The 19,887-nt window shown below is 49.8% G+C and overlaps 1 protein-coding gene across 6 annotated transcripts; it reads left to right on the forward strand.

Moving 5' to 3' along the window:
• The first annotated feature begins 1,012 nt into the window (after positions 1–1,012).
• On the forward strand, positions 1,013–11,905 carry ZNF135 (zinc finger protein 135). 6 transcript variants are annotated; one of them, XM_017952772.2, is made up of 5 exons: positions 1,025–1,101; positions 1,744–1,810; positions 3,270–3,396; positions 5,941–6,036; positions 9,201–11,905. In XM_017952772.2, the coding sequence occupies exons 2-5, from the start codon at positions 1,778–1,780 to the stop codon at positions 10,955–10,957; spliced, it is 2,013 nt and encodes a 670-aa protein (XP_017808261.2). In that variant the 5' UTR covers positions 1,025–1,101; positions 1,744–1,777; the 3' UTR covers positions 10,958–11,905. The 6 variants fall into 6 exon arrangements, with proteins under 6 accessions (XP_009193769.1, XP_009193767.2, XP_009193764.2 ...); XM_003916241.3 differs by having other exon boundaries at positions 9,237–11,905; XM_009195505.3 differs by lacking the exon at positions 1,744–1,810 and having other exon boundaries at positions 1,013–1,101; positions 9,596–9,651.
• Positions 11,906–19,887: the final 7,982 nt, after the last annotated feature.

Here is a 19,887-nt window from a genome sequence, read left to right on the forward strand (position 1 = left end):
TGGCTTTCAGTGTGATGGTCACTAATGTGGGGCTTTACAGCTCTTGGAACGTACAGGACACCCTTAAAAGCCAAGAAGCTTGCCTTTGCTTTGTTTACATCAGTGCATTATGATTTTGAGCCATTATATCTCTTCATAATTGCCACTGTTTTAGGGCTTATGACATTTAAAGTCTTAACTTATGTGTCAACCAGCTAAATCTTTTCAAGTGTCTGTGTGTGGTATGAGAATTCGTATTGTGTTCTCTGCTGTTTTCAGAGTTCAGTCAAAGAAAAAAAAATGCCCCTGTCTTAAAACTTTTCCGCAGCTTCAAATACAGTTCCCAAGCCCAGGCTGATTGGAATTAATCAGTCCTCTCTTAAAAGGGCAAAAGCACAAGGCTCAGCCCTGGCTTTCCCAGCTCCTCTCGCCTGGCTGCTCCATGCACGTGTAATGTATGCTGGTGAAACGAAGCCCGCTTGAATGGGGGCTTCGCTACTGTGTGCCGCTGAACCTGGGCCTAGCGCCTGGCAGGCTTTGGTGAATGTTCAAAAAATGACAATTCATTTCATGTCCGCGAGAACACACCAGCTTTGAATATTATACTGCTGTTCAAATGCACAATTTTGACTACCTAGCAATGTCCGAAGTCGTCATAATTGTTAGTGTCTTGCACATTATGTTCCTTATAACCATGTAATAAATACAGCAGGAAGTCTCCAGGGCTGCCTCAGTGTGGAAAATGCAAAGACTCCCGTGTGTGCGATCTTGGTGAATGCTTTGGTTTGAAGTATGTGTTTTGAAAAACCACTGCTTTGTTTGCAGCAATAAAGCTAACGGTGGAGTTTCCAACACGAAAGCCCGTGTGGTCGCGCCGGGAGCTCACGGCGTTCCAGGTGGCCCCGATCCCGCGTTGATGCCCAGGCACCTCCCGCGCCCTGTTTCACCAGGCCCGGTGACTCCAGCTCCAGCAGCACTGAGAGGCCGCCAAAGCCAAGGGGGAGAGCGACGTGGGGACCCGCGGCCGGAAATGCGCGCGCGGCTCTCTGGGAAATGGAGTCAGGCGCGCGCAGGCGCAGTGTCGGCCGCCGGTGCCGCGGCCTTTGTCTAGCCGTCAGGCGGGTGAGCTAGGCCGGCGAGGTGGGGGAGGGGAGGCCAGGCTGGGCCGGGCCGGGTGCAGGGGTCCGGGGATCTTCCTGGGGCCCTGGCGGGGCGAGTTTCCAGCAGCGCGCGTCTGTGTGGAGTCCGCTTTGCTGCCCGGGGCCTGGGGAAGGCCGTTTCGGGGCTGGCGGGGACAGGATTTGGGAGGCATCCCTGGTCTGAGAGGAGGGCGGGGCCCAACGCTCAGCTGTACTGGAGCTGCTCCGACAGCCCCTGAGGGAACGCGCGCCTCCCCCCGGCCCCACTTCTGCCCTACACCGGGCACTGGGCCGCCACCCTTGTTGATAGAAGAGGGAAAGTGAGGCACAATGCCCAGGGCCAGGGGACCGCAACCACCCGGTCCTTGTCACTGTAGCGTTAAGGCCCAGAGTCTGCGCAGCAGGCATGTGTCGGCACCCGCCAGGCCCTCAGCTTCCCTCAGACGGGCGGGAAAACCCTAGGCGCCCTTCCCCGCGCGGGGGCCGCCCCACACACAGCAGGCGCTTAAACAGGGACGCGGGGCCCTGGAGGGCTCTCCACGGAGCTAGGCTCTGGCGCAGTTCCGGGCTTGGGGACCTGAGCACCGCCTCGGCCTCCCAGCTGCTCACCTCCCCTTTCCCACAGAGCAGGGCCAGCCGTTCCTGCCAGAAGCCAGGGCATGACCCCTGGGCTGCGCGTCTCCACAGACCCGGTGAGAATCTCGGCCTCGCGCGTGCTCTCCACCTCGTGCCCGGCTTCCTTCTCGTGCGCGGCCTCCTCACACCCGGCCTCCTCTTTGCACCCCGTCCCTACTCGCGCGTAGCCTCCTCCTTGCGCCGGGTCCCTACTTCGTGCCCGGCCTCTGCTCGTGCCCGGCCTCTGCCTGCACGTCCGGCCTCCTGAAGTCCGCGCCAGGCTCCCCAACCACAGCCTCTGCTCTGCCCACGCTGCGCTGGCGGTCAGCGGGCACGGGTCCCGGTCTGAGTGGGCTTTATGTTTGTGCGGCCGTCATTGCGTACCTGAGGCTGGGTGATGTCAGACAACTGTAGGTGCCCTGACTCTGCAGTCGGAAGTTGAAGGCCTTCGCGTGCTCTGCGCTCCAAGATGGCGCATCGAGTGCCGCTTCCTCAGACGGCTTGGAGGCCAAGGGGGCGGAACTCGCCTTTTTATGATGACATTAACCCCACCCATAAGCCCCCGAAAGAAACCGGCCTCCTGTGGGAATGTCAGAAAACCCATACAAGGGGACTGGTGCGGTGGCTCGTAGCTGTATCTATAAGCCCAGCTACGGGGGAGGATTGCTTGAGCCCAGGAATTGGAGGCTGCAGTGAGCCATGGTCGTGCCGCTGCACTCCAGCCTGGATGACAGCGAGACCCAGTCTCTAAAAAATTAAAAAACTCAGATTCAGGCCGGGCGCGGTGGCTCACGCCTGTAATCCCAGCACTTTGGGAGGCCAAGGCGGGCGCATCACGAAGTCAGGATATCGAGACCATCCTGGCTAACACGGTGAAACCCCGTCTCTACTAAAAATAGAAAAAATTAGCCGGGCGTGGTGGCGGGTGCCCGTAGTCCCAGCTACTCTGGAGGCTGAGGCAGGAGAATGGCGTGAACCCGGGAGGCGGAGCTTGCAGTGAGCCGAGATCGCGCCACTGCACTCCAGCCTGGGGGACAGAGCAAGACTCCGTCTCAGAAAAAAAATAAAAATAAAAAAAACCCCTCAGATTCAGTCTTTAGACTTGCTGCTACTAGCTTTATAACTTTGTTTATCCCCTAGGCTGAAGTGCAGTGATGCAATCACGGTTCACTATAGCTTCAAACTTGTGTGCTCAAGTGATCCTCCCCACTCAGCCTGTTGAACAGCTGGGACCACGGGCATGTGACACCATGCCGGACTGGTCCACTCTTTTATTATTATTTACTCCTTTATTTATCCTCTGCACCATTTCTTATTTCAAGAGACAAATTATTGGAAATGGGAATGATGCCTTAGATTCTAAGATCCTCCACCTCATCAGCAGGGCCCCCATCCAGGCCCCACAGAAAAACCTGACCCAAAACCCCAGACCAAAGAGAACTCCATCCGACCCAGCCTGGCTTGCATTCACCAGCTACCCCACCTACAGCCAGTGCCAGGGTTGGCTTGGCTGAGGACACATGTGTGATGTTTCAGGAGCAAGTGACCTTTGAGGACGTGGTGGTGGACTTCAGCCAGGAGGAGTGGGGGCAGCTGAAGCCTGCCCAGAGGACCCTGTACCGTGATGTGATGCTGGACACCTTCAGGCTTCTGGTCTCTGTGGGTAAGGCCATACCCATGCCCTATCTGATGGTCTGTCCCTGACATGAATTCTGATTCTACTAGGTTAAATATGGGTATAGGATGGAGCTTTAAAAGCAAATGCCTGGCCGGGTGCGGTGGCTCAAGCCTGTAATCCCAGCACTTGGGAGGCCGAGATGGGCGGATCACGAGGTCAGGAGATCGAGACCATCCTGGCTGACACGGTGAAACCCCGTCTCTACTAAAAATACAAGAAAATTAGCCGGGCGAGGTGGCGGGCGCCTGTAGTCCCAGCTACTCGGGAGGCTGAGGCAGGAGAATGGCGTGAACCCGGGGGGGCGGAGCTTGCAGTGAGCCGAGATCGCGCCACTGCACTCCAGCCTGGGGCACAGAGCAAGACTCCGTCTCAAAAAAAAAAAAAAAAAAAGCAAATGCCTGGGGCTGTATGTCTTGGGCTTTAGGAACCTGACTGTTTTAATGTAGGAAATATCAATTAGGACCAATATCAACAAGTCTCAGACTCAACCTGAAATCAACAGAAGCAGAGAAACATACTGGGTCTCAAGACTACAGAATCCCAGGGTAGAACAGGGTCTTCTGTAGAGCTGTCAGGAGCCCCTCCTTCTTTAACACCTCCCTCTGCACTTCTGTCTTAGTCTGTTAGGGCTGCTAGAATACCTTAGACTGGGTAATTTATAAACAATAGATATTTGTTCCTTATGGTTCCAGAGGCTGGGAAGCCTAAGATCAAAGTGTCAGCAAATTCAGTGTTTGGTAAGGGCCTGCTCCTCACTGATGGCACTTCCTTCCTGTCGCCCAGGCATGGCAGTGCAGTGGCCAGGGATCTCGGCTCACTGCAAGCTCCACCTCCCGGGTTTACGCCATTCTCCTGCCTCAGCCTCCCGAGTAGCTGGGACTACAGGCGCCCGCCACCTCGCCCGGCTAGTTTTTTGTATTTTTTAGTAGAGACGGGGTTTCACCGTGTCAGCCAGGATGGTCTCGATATCCTGACCTCGTGATCCGCCCGTCTCGGCCTCCCAAAGTGCTGGGATTACAGGCTTGAGCCACCGCGCCCGGCCCTCAAGCTTTTTTTTTATAAGGGTCCTAATCCCATTCATGAGTGGAGCCCTCATGAATTAATCACTTCCCCAAGGCCCCACCTCAACACTATCACATTGGTTATTATGTTCCAACATTTGAACCTTTTTTTTTTTTGAGACTGAGTCTGGCTCTGTCGCCCAGGCTGGAGTGCGGTGGCCGGATCTCAGCTCACTGCAAGCTCCGCCTCCCGGGTTCACACCATTCTCCTGCCTCAGCCTCCCGAGTAGCTGGGACCACAGGCGCCCGCCACTTCGCCCGGCTAGTTTTTTGTATTTTTTAGTAGAGACGGGGTTTCACCTTGTTAGCCAGGATGGTCTCGATCTCCTGACCTCGTGATCCGCCAGTCTCGACCTCCCAAAGTGCTGGGATTACAGGCTTGAGCCACCGCGCCCGGCCGAACCTTTTTTATTTATTTATTTTTTATTTATTTTATTTTTTATTTTTGAGATGGAGTCTTGCTGTGTTGCCCAGGCTAGAGTGCAGTGGTGCGATCTCGGCTCACTGCAAGCTCCACCTCCCAGGTTCACACCATTCTCCTGCCTCAGCCTCCCGAGTAGCTGGGACTACAGGCACCCGCCACCACGCCTGGCTAATTTTTTTTTTTTTTTTGTATTTTTAGTAGAGACGGGGTTTCACCGTGTTAGCCGTGATGGTCTTGATGGTCCTGACCTCCTGATCTGCCTGCCTCAGCCTTCCAAAGTGCTGAGATTACAGGCGTGAGCCACCGTGCCCGGCCTGAACCTTTTTTATTTTTAAGAAACAAGGTCTTGTTCTCTTGCCCAGGGTGGAGTGCTGTGGCACAGTCATACTTACTGCACACTCAGCCTCCTGGCTCACGTAAACCTCCCATATCAGTCTCCCAAGTAGCTGGGACTACAGGTGCATACCACCACACCCAGCTAATTTTTAAAATTTTGTAGAAACGGGGCCTTGCTGTGTTGCCCAGGCTGCCCTCAAGCTCCTAGGCTAAAGCTCCCACCTCAGCCTCCCAGAGTGCTGGAATTACAGGCATAAGCCACTATGCATAGCCTAAATTTTAGGGGGACACCGACATTCAGACCATAGCAATCTCTTTCTGGCTTCATTTCCAGAGAGGCTTCTCTGGAGGTGACAAGACAACTGACCAAGACCAGCAGAAAAGACAGGGTCTGTGTCCCAGGGTTGTCCTGGTTTGGCTCCCAGGTCTTCTTCACAGTGATCATTGTTGCCAGCGGGCAGGGGAGGAACCAGAGTTCTGATTGTCCAGGCCTGGGTCACATGTCCACCCCAGAAGCAGGGGTAGGGTCGGGGACTGAGAGTAGGGGAATGAGTCCCTGGGGAACATCCAGGGCTGTGGGTATGACAGCTGAAGTCACTCAGGGCCCCCCAGCCATCTGGGACCTGGAAGACCAAAGGTGGAATGGGCTGAGGCTCAGGAAGGGTCCTGGGATACAAATGCTCACTCTGTGGGTCTCTCCCTGAGTAGGACATTGGTTACCGAAGCCGAATGTCATCTCCCTGCTGGAGCAAGAGGCAGAGCCACGGGCGGTGGACTCTGGAGTTCCCCCAGGCGTGTACCCAGGTGAGATGGGAGCCCTCTGGGGCTGAGAGAAGCCTGTCCATGCTTGCTTCCTGGTTTCTCGCTCTGCATCTGTTCTCTAATTCTTCACGGAAAATTTACTACTCAGCCTTAGTGAAGATTTAGCGAGCACCCATTTTGCTGTGAGTGATGACACCAAGTCCTCATCTCCACTGAATTTACATTCTTGGTGAGGGAGTCGGGGAGACAAACAATAAATCGGTAAAATAATAATAATAAAATGAGTTGGATGATTACAGATTGTGATGAATGCTGAGAAAATGAAAATGAGCAATAAGGTAGACTAGGATGGGGGTGAGGAGACTTTAGCAGAGAGATGAGGGATAGCCTCTCCAAGGGGGTGACATGTGACTTGAAGCCTGAGCCATGGGGCAGTCTGAGTGAATAGTAGTATTTCAGGCAGAGGAAACAGCAGGTGCAAAGGCCCGAAGTCATGCATCAGTCAGCTCTTGCATAGGAAAAGCACTCCGACCTCAGTAGCTTAAACCAAATAATTGTTTATAACTCATGTGTCTGTGGGTCAGTGGATCCAGGCTGGGCCCTGCCATGTGCCTGTAGGGTGATTGGTAGGTAGCAGAAGTATCCCAGTCTAATGATAGTTAATTTCCCATTGGCATCAGATGGGAAGACTGGCCTGTCACCAGAGTCCAGGAGGGATGGCCAGTGTGGGAGAGGGTCACGGTAGGGTCCCCCACATCAATAAGAGTCAGCCCTTACACAATATATTAGCTTGCTATTGCTGCTCCTGCAACAAGTTACCATTGACCCTTAAACAACATGGGTTTGAACTGTGTGAGTCCATTTATACATGGATTTTCTTCTGCCTGAGCCACCCCTGAGACAGCAAGACCAACCCCTCCTCCTACTCCTCAGCCTACTCACTGTGAAGACAACGACAATGAAGATCTTTATGGTGGTCCACTTCCATTTAATGCATAGTAAATATATTTTCTCTTCCTTATGATTTTTTTAAATAGCATTTTCTTTAGCTTACTTTAAGAACACATTATATAACATATATACAAAATATGTGTTAACTAAGGGCTGGGAGCAGTGGCTCACACCTATAATCCCAGTACTTTGAGAGGCCGAGGCAGGCAGCATTTGAGGTTGGAAGTTCAAGACCAGCCTGGCCAACATGGTGAAACCCCATCTCTACAAAAAAAATACAACAACAACAAAAAAATTAGCTTGGCATGGTGGTGCGCACCTGTAGTCCCAGCTACTCAGGAGGCTGAGGCAGGAGAACTGCTTGAACCCAGGAGGTGAAGGTTGCAGTGAGCCAAGATCACGCCACTGTTCTCCAGCTTGGGTGACAGAGCAAGACCACGTCTCAAAGAAAACAAAGTGTTAACTATTTATTTTATCAGTATGGTCAACAGTAAGCTATTAGTAGTTAAGTTTTTGGGGAGTCAAAAGCTATACGCAGATTTTCTATTGTACTGGGGTCAGTGCCCGTAGCCCCCTCATTGTTCAAGGGTCAACAATACTACAAACTTCGTAGCATAAAGCAAAGCAAATTATCTTAAAGTTCAGGAGATCAGAAGTCCAAAATGGGTCTCTCTGGGATATAATAAAGATGTCAGCAGGGCATCATTCTTTCTGGAAGCTCTAGGGAAGGGAAGAATCCATTTCTTTCTTTCTCTCCTTTTTGTTTTTTAAGAGATGGGATCTTGCTCTCTTGCCCAGGATGAAGTCCAGTGGTATGATCATGGCTTACAGCAACCTCGACCTTCTGGGCTCAGGTGATCCTCCTGCCTCAGCCTCCTCAGTAGCTGAAACTACAGGTGTGTGTCACCATGCCCAGCTAATTTTTTTATTATTTTTTGTAGAAACAAGGTCTCATCATTTTGCCCAGGCATGTCTTGAACTCCTGGGCTCAAGGAGTCCTCCCGCCTCAGTTGTCCAAAATGTTGAGATTACAGGCATGAAGCCTTGTGCCTGGCTAAGAATCCATTTATTTGCATTTTTCAGCTTCTAGAGGCACCCACATTCCTTGACTATGGCCTTGTCCATCTTCACAGTCAGCAAGCCCTGGTCAAGTCACACATCATATTCACTCTGACTCTGACCCTTCTGCCTCTTTTCCCCATTTAAGGACCCTTGTGATTACACGGGTCCACCCGGATAATCCAGTGTAATTTCTGTATCTTAATGTTAGTTGATTAGCAACCTTAATTCCTCCCTCCCATGTAATTGGAAACATACAGGTTCTAGGGTTAGGATGTGGGCATTTTGGGAAGCCACTATTCTGCCATTCACTCCTGGCTTAACTTTTTTTTTTTTTTTTAACTGAACTTTTCACTGAAACATAACAATATGGGGAAGGTGCCCACATCACACCTCTCGGCCACTGTGGGGTCAGGGTAGGGGCAGCAGGCACCCAGGTCATTGCTGTGCAGACAGGGCTGGGTACCAGAGCAAAAAGAGAGTCCTGCCAGGAAGGAGGAGGAGAGAGTGCATTTGTTCATTCATTAAGCATGTATATTGAGCTCTTGCTGTGGGCTATAGATACAGTGGTAAGCAAGGTGGACAGAAACCCCTACCCTCAAGGGGTTCCCAGTTAGTGAAATGGACGAAATCAAAGTACTCTAATACACCATGGGTCATTTATCTTCCTCTTAGTGATGCACGTTGCAGCTATTCCTGTTTGTGGGGAGCAGATAGGTTCCTTTACATCTAGAGTGAGGTGGTACAACAGCATATGCTGTCAGAAAGAAGCTGGGTATCAGCCAACTTTCTCCATGCAGCACCGTTTTCTCTGTTGCCACCTGGCATCGTGGAGGCCACTATAGCTGGGGCCTGGGTGCCACACTTTTCCTTCCAAGTCCAGTCCCTCTGTAGTGCTCTCTCCTGGGCATCCCCTTTGTACCCACCTCTGTGCCCCCCTCACAGACTCCATTCATATTTCTTGTGCCAACTGTTTTTTTGCTCCCTCTCCTCTTCCTTTCCTTATTCTGTTCTTTCCACTTCCTTTCCTTATTCCTTATTTTCCTTTTCCTTATTCTGTGTTTCCCTCTCTTCTTTTCCTGATTTGCAAAACTATATTTTTAAATGGTCAAAGCCACTTGAACCTTGAACCTTTCAAAATCACTAGTTTTATCCTTCCTCTTCCCATCTCACCACAAACTTTTGCCCTGGAACAGAGATTAAGGGACATTTCCAGTTTTTGCTTCTTTCAGACTTGGAAACTAGACCCAAAGTCAAACTGTCAGTTCTAAAACAAGGCATCTCTGAAGAAATATCCAACAGTGTCATCTTGGTAGAAAGATTCCTGTGGGATAGTCCATGGTACTGCAGGGGTGAGGACACTGAGGGCCACTGGGAATGGAGTTGTGAAAGCCTGGAGAGCCTGGCAGTGCCGGCGGCCTTCACACCTGTGAAGACGCCTGTTCAGGAGCAGTGGCAGAGGAATGGGTTTGGGGAAAATGTAAGTCTGAACCCTGATCTCCCACATCAACCAATGACTCCTGAAAAACAAGGCCCCCACATGTGGGGAACACGTGGAAAAAGGGAGAAGCCAGACCTAAATGTTCTACAGAAAACATGTGTAAAAGAGAAACCCTACAAATGTCAGGAATGCAGAAAGGCCTTTAGTCACAGCTCAGCACTTATCGAACACCACCGGACACACACAGGAGAGAGACCTTACGAATGTCACGAATGTGGAAAAGGCTTCCGGAACAGCTCGGCACTTACCAAACACCAGAGAATCCACACTGGGGAGAAACCCTATAAATGCACTCAGTGTGGGAGGACCTTCAACCAAATTGCCCCACTGATCCAGCACCAGAGAACTCACACAGGCGAGAAGCCCTATGAGTGCAGCGAATGTGGGAAATCCTTCAGTTTTAGGTCCTCCTTCAGCCAGCACGAGCGAACTCACACAGGCGAGAAGCCCTACGAGTGCAGCGAGTGTGGGAAAGCCTTCCGGCAAAGCATCCACCTCACCCAGCATCTGCGAATCCACACTGGGGAGAAACCCTATCAGTGTGGTGAGTGTGGCAAGGCCTTCAGCCACAGCTCGTCCTTGACCAAACACCAGCGAATCCACACAGGGGAGAAGCCCTACGAGTGCCATGAGTGTGGAAAAGCCTTCACCCAGATCACCCCACTGATTCAGCACCAGAGGACCCACACAGGAGAAAAGCCCTATGAGTGCAGTGAGTGTGGGAAAGCCTTCAGCCAGAGCACACTCCTGACCGAGCATCGGAGGATTCACACAGGAGAGAAGCCCTACGGATGCAACGAGTGTGGGAAAACCTTCAGCCACAGCTCCTCGCTCAGCCAGCATGAGCGGACGCACACAGGAGAGAAGCCCTATGAGTGCAGTCAGTGTGGGAAGGCCTTCCGGCAGAGCACACACCTCACTCAACACCAGCGAATCCACACGGGGGAGAAGCCCTATGAATGCAATGACTGTGGCAAGGCATTCAGCCACAGCTCATCCCTCACCAAACATCAGCGAATCCACACTGGGGAGAAGCCCTATGAATGCAACCAGTGTGGCAGAGCCTTCAGCCAGCTTGCTCCCCTCATTCAGCATCAGAGGATCCACACAGGAGAGAAACCCTATGAATGTAACCAGTGTGGCAGAGCCTTCAGCCAGAGCTCCCTTCTCATCGAACACCAGAGGATTCACACCAAGGAAAAGCCCTATGGGTGCAATGAGTGTGGGAAATCCTTCAGCCACAGCTCCTCGCTCAGCCAGCATGAAAGGACGCACACTGGGGAAAAGCCCTATGAGTGTCACGATTGCGGAAAGTCCTTTAGGCAGAGCACCCACCTCACTCAGCACCGGAGGATCCACACAGGAGAGAAGCCGTATGCGTGCAGGGACTGTGGAAAGGCCTTTACACACAGCTCCTCCCTTACCAAGCACCAGAGAACTCACACTGGATAAACGCATTCCACATGTGCTGGGGACATAAGAAGACCTTAAGCCATAGCTCATCCCTTTCCAGATTTGACCCAATCATACACATGAGAAATGTATATTCATACACAAGCCTTTTCACACAGCACTTCCCTCAGACACCCTCAGAGAGTTCACACTGATGGGAAATGATCATAGGACCACCAAGCTCTAGGTCGTCCATCCCTGCATCCAAATCGTAGGGAAATGTGGAGATAATCAGCACTCAGGACCTTCACCCTCGAATGCCCATTAGTGCTACGTTATAGAACCTACAAAAAAGAAATGGAACAAGTGTAGTGGATTCAGGGAAAGCTTTTGTCCAAGGATTCACCATATTCCAAACCAGAGATGTTCAGATTGGTGAGAAACCCAACAAATGCCTTTCATATGTACAAGAACCAAATGAAGTCAGAATTTGCCATTGTTGCACATCATGTTTTGTGGGGGGAAAGTGCTTATGAATGGTGCAGGTTGACTCTGATATTCCCAAATGACAATATGGCAGAGTGTTCCAGAAATGAGAGTGGCATCTTTATGGAATCACTATGGATACTGACTGTCTCAGTAAAAAGCTGTCTGGTTTGTGTGTATATTGTTTGATCAGGGTACATGCCAGCCAGTCACCGACTGGAATTCCATATGACAAAGTATCAGTGTATTATAGACAGGTTTTTAGTTATCCCTGCATTATTTTTGCAATTAATCTTTATATGCAATGAGATTGAAAAGCTTTGTATGGGAAAACTTAAAATGTAAAGTTGCTTCCATAGAGTCTCACTGATTCTGAGACGGCTTTTGCTACTCTGTTCTCCCTCTACATTTCTCTGCAGAACTCGCGTTAGAACACACAGGTATTTGTTTTACAAAAAGGAAGATTTTTCCTTTGTTAAACCATCATCTTATAAGCAATAGCAAATTCGTGTTAGAAACTTCTGTTTTGCAAGATTCATCTTTTTTGGGAAATGTTCAAGTTAATCCTCTCAAACTGCTTTTTCATTGTTTTCATACAATTTAACATTTTGTTAAAGCCTAAGTCCACAAATAGCAGTCTTTCTGACAACTATAACCTTTAAATGGTGACTTGCTGCCCTCATTAGAAATTGCATTGGCTGGCCGGGCGCGGTGGCTCACGCCTGTAATCCCAGCACTTTGGGAGGCTGAGGCAGGACGATCACCTGAGGTCGGGAGTTCGAGACCAGCCTGACCAACATGGAGAAACCCCATCTCTACTAAAAATACAAAATTAGCCGGGCATGGTGGCATATGCCTGTAATCCCAGCTACTTGGAAGGCTGAGGCAGAAGAATCGCTTGAACCCGGGAGATGGAGGTTGCGTTGAGCTGAGATTGCACTCCAGCCTGGGCAACAAGGGTGAAACTCCATCTCAAAAAAAAAAAACAGAAAAGAAATTGCATTGGCTGCTTTTGGTTATCAGCCGTCAGTTGTGGTTACATCCATCAATTTGATTTTTCTAATCCCAATGCTGGGATATAAATTTCCAGTTACTTGAAATTTCTCTCTTGGGGAAACCATGTTGCAGACAGTCTTCCAATATTGCTTCACAGTATGATTGTGGAGTGCCTCTTGGGATAAATGCCTTTGTTATTTACAAGCCACTGGAGAGCCGGACGTGGCTGCACCTGCCTCTAGTCCCAGCTGCTTGGGAGGTTGAGGCAGGAGGATGACTGGAACCCAGGAGTTCTGGGCTGTAGTGTGCTCTGCTGATTGGGTGTCCACACTAAGTTCGGCGTCAATATGATGACCTCCAGGTTGCCTATGTAGGGGTGAACCAGAGCAGGTCAAAACTCCCATGCTGGTAGGGCTCACACTTGTAATCCTAGTACTTTGGGAGGCTAAGGCAGGCAGATCACCTGAGGTCAGGAGTTCGGGACCAGCCTGACCAACATGGTGAAACCCCATCTCTACTAAAAATACAAAATTAGCTGGGCACGGCAGTGCATGCTTGTAATTTCAGCTACTTGGGAGGCTGAAGCAGGAGAATCACTTGAACCTGGGAGGTGGAGGTTGCAGTGAGCCTAGATTGTGCCAATGTACTCCAGCCTAGGTGACAAGAGTGAAACTCAACCTCAAAAAAGAAAAAAAAAACCTCCCATGCTGATCATTAGTGGGATCATGCCTGTGAATAGCCACTGTGCTCCAGCCTGGACAACACAGCGAGACACCATCTCTACAAAAAATTTAAAAGCTAACCAGGCGTAGTGGCACATGCCTGTAGTCCCAGCTACTCAGGAGGCTGAGGTGGGACAGATCGTTTGAGCCCATGAGGTTGAAGCTATAGCCTTGGTGACAGAGCAAAACCCTACCTCAAAAAAAAAAAAAGACCGGGCACGGTGGCTCACGCCTGTAATCCCAGCACTTTGGGAGGCCAAGGCGGGAGGATCACGAGGTCAGGAGATCGAGACCATCCTGGCTAACACGGTAAAACCCTGTCTCTACTAAAAATACAAAAAAATTAGCTGGGCGCGGTGGCGGGTGCCTGTAGTCCCAGCTACTCCGGAGGCTGAGGCAGGAGAATGATGTGAACCCAGGAGGTGGGGCTTGCCGTGAGCCGAGATTGCGCCACTGCACTGCACTCCAGCCTGGGTGACAGATCGAGACTCTGTCTCAAAAAAAAAAAGAAAAAAAGAAACACAACTGGAAAGCTGGGTGTGTTGGCTCACGCCTGTAATCGCAGTACTTTGGGAGGTCAAGGCAGATGGATCATTTGAGGTCAGCAATTTGAGACCAGCCTGGCCAACATGGTGAAATCCTGTCTCTACTAAAAATACAAAAAAAAAAAAAAAATTAGCCGTGTGTGGTGGTGCGTGCCTTTACTGCCAGCTACTTGGGAGGCTGAGGCAGGAGAGTTGCTTGAACCCCAGAGGCAGAGGTTGCAGTAAAACAGGATTGTGCCACTACACTCCAGCCTGGGTGACAGAGAGAGGCTCTGACTTAAAACAAAAAAGACACACACACACACACACACACAACCGGTAAATTACCTGCCTCTCAATGTGCACTGATGATTAAATGAGCTCCTGGAATCCCAAAGCATGTGGCAAAGTATAAAGTGTATGTAAAACATCCATTCATTTGCGTCACTTGTAAAACTGTCATGCCCATTCAATGCCCAAAAGAAGAGGCTGTTTCTGAAGACAGTCTCTTTGTTGTAGTACACACATACTTTATATAGCAGCGCACAGACGTATATATTTAGATACTGTACACATTCATATAGAGAGGAGGTAGTCAAAGCTTTAGCTATCCTTAGGAGAAGCCAAGAGTGACACCATGAAACCACACGTCGCTGGCTCTAGCCCACATCCGAACTCAGTGATTTAGATTTCTGCTGGGAGACTTTCCTGCCTTCAAAGGCCACTCCATGCATTTCTTTTTCTTTCTTTTTTTTTTAAATCCTTAGGGTCTTACTCTGTCACCCAGGCTGGAAGGCAGTGGTGTGATCATAGTTCACTGCAGCCTCAAACTCCTGGGCTTAAGCAATCCTGCCTTAGCCTCCTTAGTAGCTGAGACTACAGGCACTCACCACCATGCCCAGCTAATGTTTTATTTTTTGTAAAGACGGGCCCACTATGCTATCCAGGCTGGTCTTGAACTCCCAGACTCAAGCAGTCCTCCCACCTTGGCCTCCCAAAGCACTTGGATTATAGGCATGAGCCACCACTCCACCATGCTCCATGCATTTCTGCAACACACTCACCCCCAAAGTTATGTTTCTTTTAGGAGAGTGAGGGCTTTAAGGGAAGACCTCAGAGTTTACTGTCAAAGGAATTGATTAGTTTATTCTTCTCTTTGAGCCCAAAGTAAACAAGTGTAGACCACACAGAAAATGCCCCTTGCCCTATGCGGGTTGCAAGCTAGTGGGCAAGATAGGCAAAGCAGGTCATCAGAAGAAAAACAAGGTGAGTCATAGTGGAGAAAACACTATAAGACGGGCCAGACACGGTGGCTCATGCCGTAATTTCAACACTTTGGGAGGCTGAGGCGGGTGGATCACCTGAGGTCAGGAGTTCAAGACCAGCCTGGACAACATGGTGAAATCCCGTGTCTACTAAAAGATACAAAAATTAGCCAGGCATGGTGGCAGGCGCCTGTAATGCCAGCTACTTGGGAAGCTGAGGCAGGAGAATCACTTGAACTTGGGAGGCAGAGGTTGCAGTGAGCTGAGATTGTGCCACTGCACTCCAGCGTGGGTGACAAGAGCAAGACTTTGTCTCATTAAAAAAAAAAAAAAAGGGATAAGATGAATACTAGCCAGAGATGATAACAACTTGAGGATTATTGTGTTTGGTGAATGGGGTGAGAGACGTCACATTAAAACCATGGCGTCAGGGCAAACCTCTATGAAAAGACAGGCATAGCCATAGCTGGAGAGACCTCTGCAGTCCCAGTGGCCTTGGTGAGGAGCTGGGGAGCTTAGATTTCCCATGTCCCAGAAGCCACCCTGTCACTGAGCGAATTTCCCTGGCAGTTGCCCCCATCGCGTGTGACTGGTCCCTCAGGAGCCCGTCTCTCAGGAGCTACCTGGTCAGCCGGAGGCTGGGCTTTGGAAAGCTGTTCATTTCATTGAGACATCTGGGAACCTTTCTACAAATTCAGGTTCTTTCGGGTTGAGGGAAGGCTGGCCTGCACTATGTTTTGAGGCTCTGGCTTTGTGGATTTGCCATGAAAGTAAGCTGAAACTCTAGTTCCCTCACTTTCAGGGATCCCTTCAAGACCAAGCACCTAATTATATCTTTGTAATTTTGAATTATTCTTCTGAAGAGGGACCCTGCACATGTGTGAGCCTCAGGCCCAACAAATCTGGATTGACCCCTGGTTCCAGCAACCCTCGTCTTGGAGACTTCTGTATGGACACAGGGAAGACAGAACCCAGCACTGCCAAGGGTGGTGGATCTCCCATTTTGATGTGAGTGAAAACCACCTGAAGGTGGAGGGTGTGAAACCTGGGAGCTTGCTTTGGTTGGTCCGAGGGGGGTTGGTAATCTGTACGCCAAGGCACTGGGTGATTCTGTGCCGTAATCACCCAAAGCCTGGAAGCCTCAAGTGAGAATTGTGCCCAAACTTCCTGTAGCAGTTCCTCTGCGAAGCCCATAGTTCCCAAGTGTGGCCCCATCCCAGGAGCCTCTTAGGTTGAAGGAACAGCTATTAATAAATCACTGACTTTTCACTGGGCTCAGGGTAGGCAGAATGGAGTATCTGCCTTTCTTTGCATCAAAAGCACATCACCCTGTCCTGTTCTGCATCTGCCTGAAGGAAGTCCACAGGGTATTCCCGAGGCCCATCAAACACCTCACTCATTTTTTCATGACACCCAAGAGACGTGCTTAGAATGTGCGCAGACTACATATATACCAAACACATTATACTCACATCTCATACCCTGAAAAATGACTGGGAGACATAAATACACTGAGATGTCAAAAGGAATAGTCTGTTGCCCAGGCTGGAGTGCAGTGGCATGATCTCGGCTCACTGCAACCTCTACCTCTGGGTTCAAGCGATTCTTGTGCCTCAGCCTCGAGTAGCTGGGACTATAGGCACGCACCACCATGCCTGGGTAATTTTTTTGTATTTATACTAGAGTGAGGGTTTCACCATGTTGGCCAAGCTGGTCTTGAACTCCTGACCTCAGGTGATCCTCCCAGCTGGGCCTGTCAAAGTGCTGGGATTACAGGCGTGAGCTACAGCGCCCGGCTGAATCTGTGTGTTTTTAACTTTTACATAATTGGGATAATTCTTTTCAAAATGGTGAAAAATGAACTTTATTATAAAAGCCCATGGCCGGGCACACTGGCTCACACCTGTAATCCTAGCACTTTGGGAGGCCGAGGCAGGCAGATCACTTGAGGCCAGGGGTTTGAGACCAGTCTGGCTGACATAGTGAAACCCCATCTCTACTAAAAATACAAAAATTAGCTGGACACGGTGGCAGGTGCCTGTAATACCAGCTATTCAGGACACCACGGTGAAAGAATTGCTTGAACCTGGGAGGCAGAGGTTCCAGTAAGCTAAAATTGTGCCACTGCACTCCAGCCTGGGTGACAGAACGAGGCTCTGTCTAAAAGAAAAAAAAAAAAAAAAAAAAAAAAGCCCTGTAAGTGCGTAACTTTCAAAGGAATTCCAAAAACTGAAATAAATGTCCTCATAATTTCATGACCCTAACACAACTGCTATTTGCATTTCTATACTTTCTTTGCTAGGATTTGACAGCTAATGCCCACTGTTTATACAGTTGCAACAGAATCAACAGTTGCATTCTACTTCTTGAACTACACTTAGAAATTACTCTTCTAGGGCCAGGTGCGGTGGCTCACACCTGTTATCCCAGCACTCTGGGAGGCTGAGGCGGGTGGATCATGAGGGCAGGAGTTTGAGACCAGACTAACCAATATGATGAAACCCCGTCTCTACTAAAAATACAAAAATTAGCTGGGTGTGGTGGTGCATGCCTGTAATCCCAGGTACTCAGGAGGCTGAGGCAGGAGAATTGCTTGGAGCTGGGAGACGGAGATTGCAGTGAACTGAGGTCACGCCATTGCACTGCAACCTGGGCAACAGAGAGAGAGTGAGACTCCGTCTCAAAAAAAAAAAATTAATTAATTAAAAATTCTTCCATTTTGCTAGTCTTAATGATCATTCATGCCTTTTTACTATTGCTTTGAATGGCTCTACCATTCATATTGAAGTCATAGTATCTAACTTCATGCAAATCAGCACCCTTGTGTATATATATTTTTTGGTCCTTTTTTTTTTTTTCCTTTTTGTGGAGAATGGGGTCTCACTATGTTGCCCAGGCACATCTTGAACTCCTGGGCTCAAGGAATCCTCCCACCTGGGCCTCCCAAAGTGTTGGGATTATAGGTGTGAACCACTGTGCCTGGCCCCATATTGTTACTGAATACAGTTGGACTGTTAGCTTTCCAAAACGATTGCACTAGTTGGCGCTGATTCATAAAACTCTCCTCGGCCGGGCGCGGTGGCTCAAGCCTGTAATCCCAGCACTTTGGGAGGCCGATGGGCGGATCACAAGGTCAGGAGACGGCATCTCATCCTGGCAAACACGGTGAAACTCCTGTTCACTAAAAATACAAAAACTAGCCGGGCGAGGTGGAAGGGGTTTCGTAGTCCCAGCTACTCAGGAGGCTGAGGCAGGAGAATGGCCTAAACCTGGGGAGGCGGAGCTTGCAGTGAGCTGGACCACTCCAGCCTGGGTTGTCTCAAAAAAAAAAAAACTCTCCTCAACTCAAGTAGTGATGGCAGACATGTGTATTCTCGGCCTGCTTGGCCAGATCACAAAATGCCTGCTGAGGCACCACGAGAGCCTGACCCGAGGCTGGGTCAGAATGGGTTCCATGTGAAGCTTCTCTTCCAAGCTTGTAGATGGTTGCCATCCTGCTGTGTCTGCACCTGCACATGGCCTTTCTTCTGTGTGTGCACAGAGAGGGAGCAATCTCTGGTGTCTTTTGCTATCTCTCTTTTTTTTTTTTCTTTGAGACAGAGTCTCACTCTGTCGCCCAGGCTGGAGTGCGGTGGTGTGATCTCAGTTCACTGCAACCTTCACCTCCCAGGTTCAAGTTAATTTCTTGCCTCAGCCTCCCAAGTAGCTGGAATTACAGATGCCTGCCACCACACCTGGCTAATTTTTTGTATTTTTATTTATTTTATTTTATTTTTTATTTTTTGAGACAGAGTCTCGCTTTGTTGCCCAGGCTGGAGCGCAGTGGTGCAATCTCGGCTCACTGCAAGCTCTGCCTCCTGGGTTCACACCATTCTCCTGGCTCAGCCTCCTGAGTAGCTGGGACTACAGGCCCGGCTAATTTTTTTTTTTTTTTTTTTTTTTTTGTATATTTAGTAGAGACGGGGTTTCACCGTGTTAACTAGGATGGTCTCGATCTTCTGACCTTGTGATGCACCCGCCTCGGCCTCCCAAAGTGCTGAGATTACAGGCGTGAGCCACCGCACCCAGCCAATTTTTTGTATTTTTAGTAGAGACACGGTTTTGCCATAGTGGCCAGAGTGGTCTCAAACTCCTGACCTCAGGTAATCCACCTGCCTGGATCTCCTAAAGTTCTGGTACAAGTGTGAGCCACTGTGCCTGGTCCTCCCTCTCTTTTTTTGAGAGTATCTTGCTCTGTCACCCAGGTTGGAGTGCGTGGTGTATCATAGCTCACTGCAGCTTTGACTTCCAGGGCTCATGCCATCCTCCCACCTCAGCCCCCCACACAGCTGAGACTACAGGCACATACCACCACACCCAGCTAATTTTTTGTTGTTGTTTTTTTTTTTTTTTTTGAGATGGAGTCTTGGTCTGTCGTCTGCTGGAGTGCAGTGGCACAATCAGCGCTTACTGCAACCTCCGCTCTCCTGGGTTCACGCTTATTCTTCCCTGCCTCAGCCTCCCGAGTAGCTGGGACTATAGGCGCCACTCACGCCATTAATTTTTGTATTCTTTTAGTAGAGACGGGGTTTCACTGTGTTAGCCAGGATGGTCTCGATCTCCTGACCTCGTGATCTGCCCGCCTCGGCCTCCCAAAGTGCTGGGATTACAGGCGTGAGCCACCGCGCCCGGCCCCAGCTAATTTTTAAGTTTGTAGAGATGAGGTCTAGCTGTGTTGCCCAGGCTGGCTCCTGGGCTCAAGGGGTCCTCCCACCTCAGCCTCCTAAAGTGCTGGGGTTATAAGTGTGAGTCACCTCGCCCAGCCTCTTGCTTTTCTTATAAGGACACTAGTCCTGTTGGATGCAGACCCCACTCGAACAACCTCATTTAGCCTATGTACCTCCCTAAAGGCCTTGTCCCCACATATCAGATTGTGGGCTAAGGCTTCGACATATGACATTTAGTGGGGGACACAATTCAGCTCGTACCAGAGGGTGTTTAAGCATTTTCCCATTGAA

Source organism: Papio anubis, chromosome 20 (assembly GCF_008728515.1).
Source record: "Papio anubis isolate 15944 chromosome 20, Panubis1.0, whole genome shotgun sequence".
Lineage (NCBI taxonomy): Eukaryota > Metazoa > Chordata > Mammalia > Primates > Cercopithecidae > Papio > Papio anubis.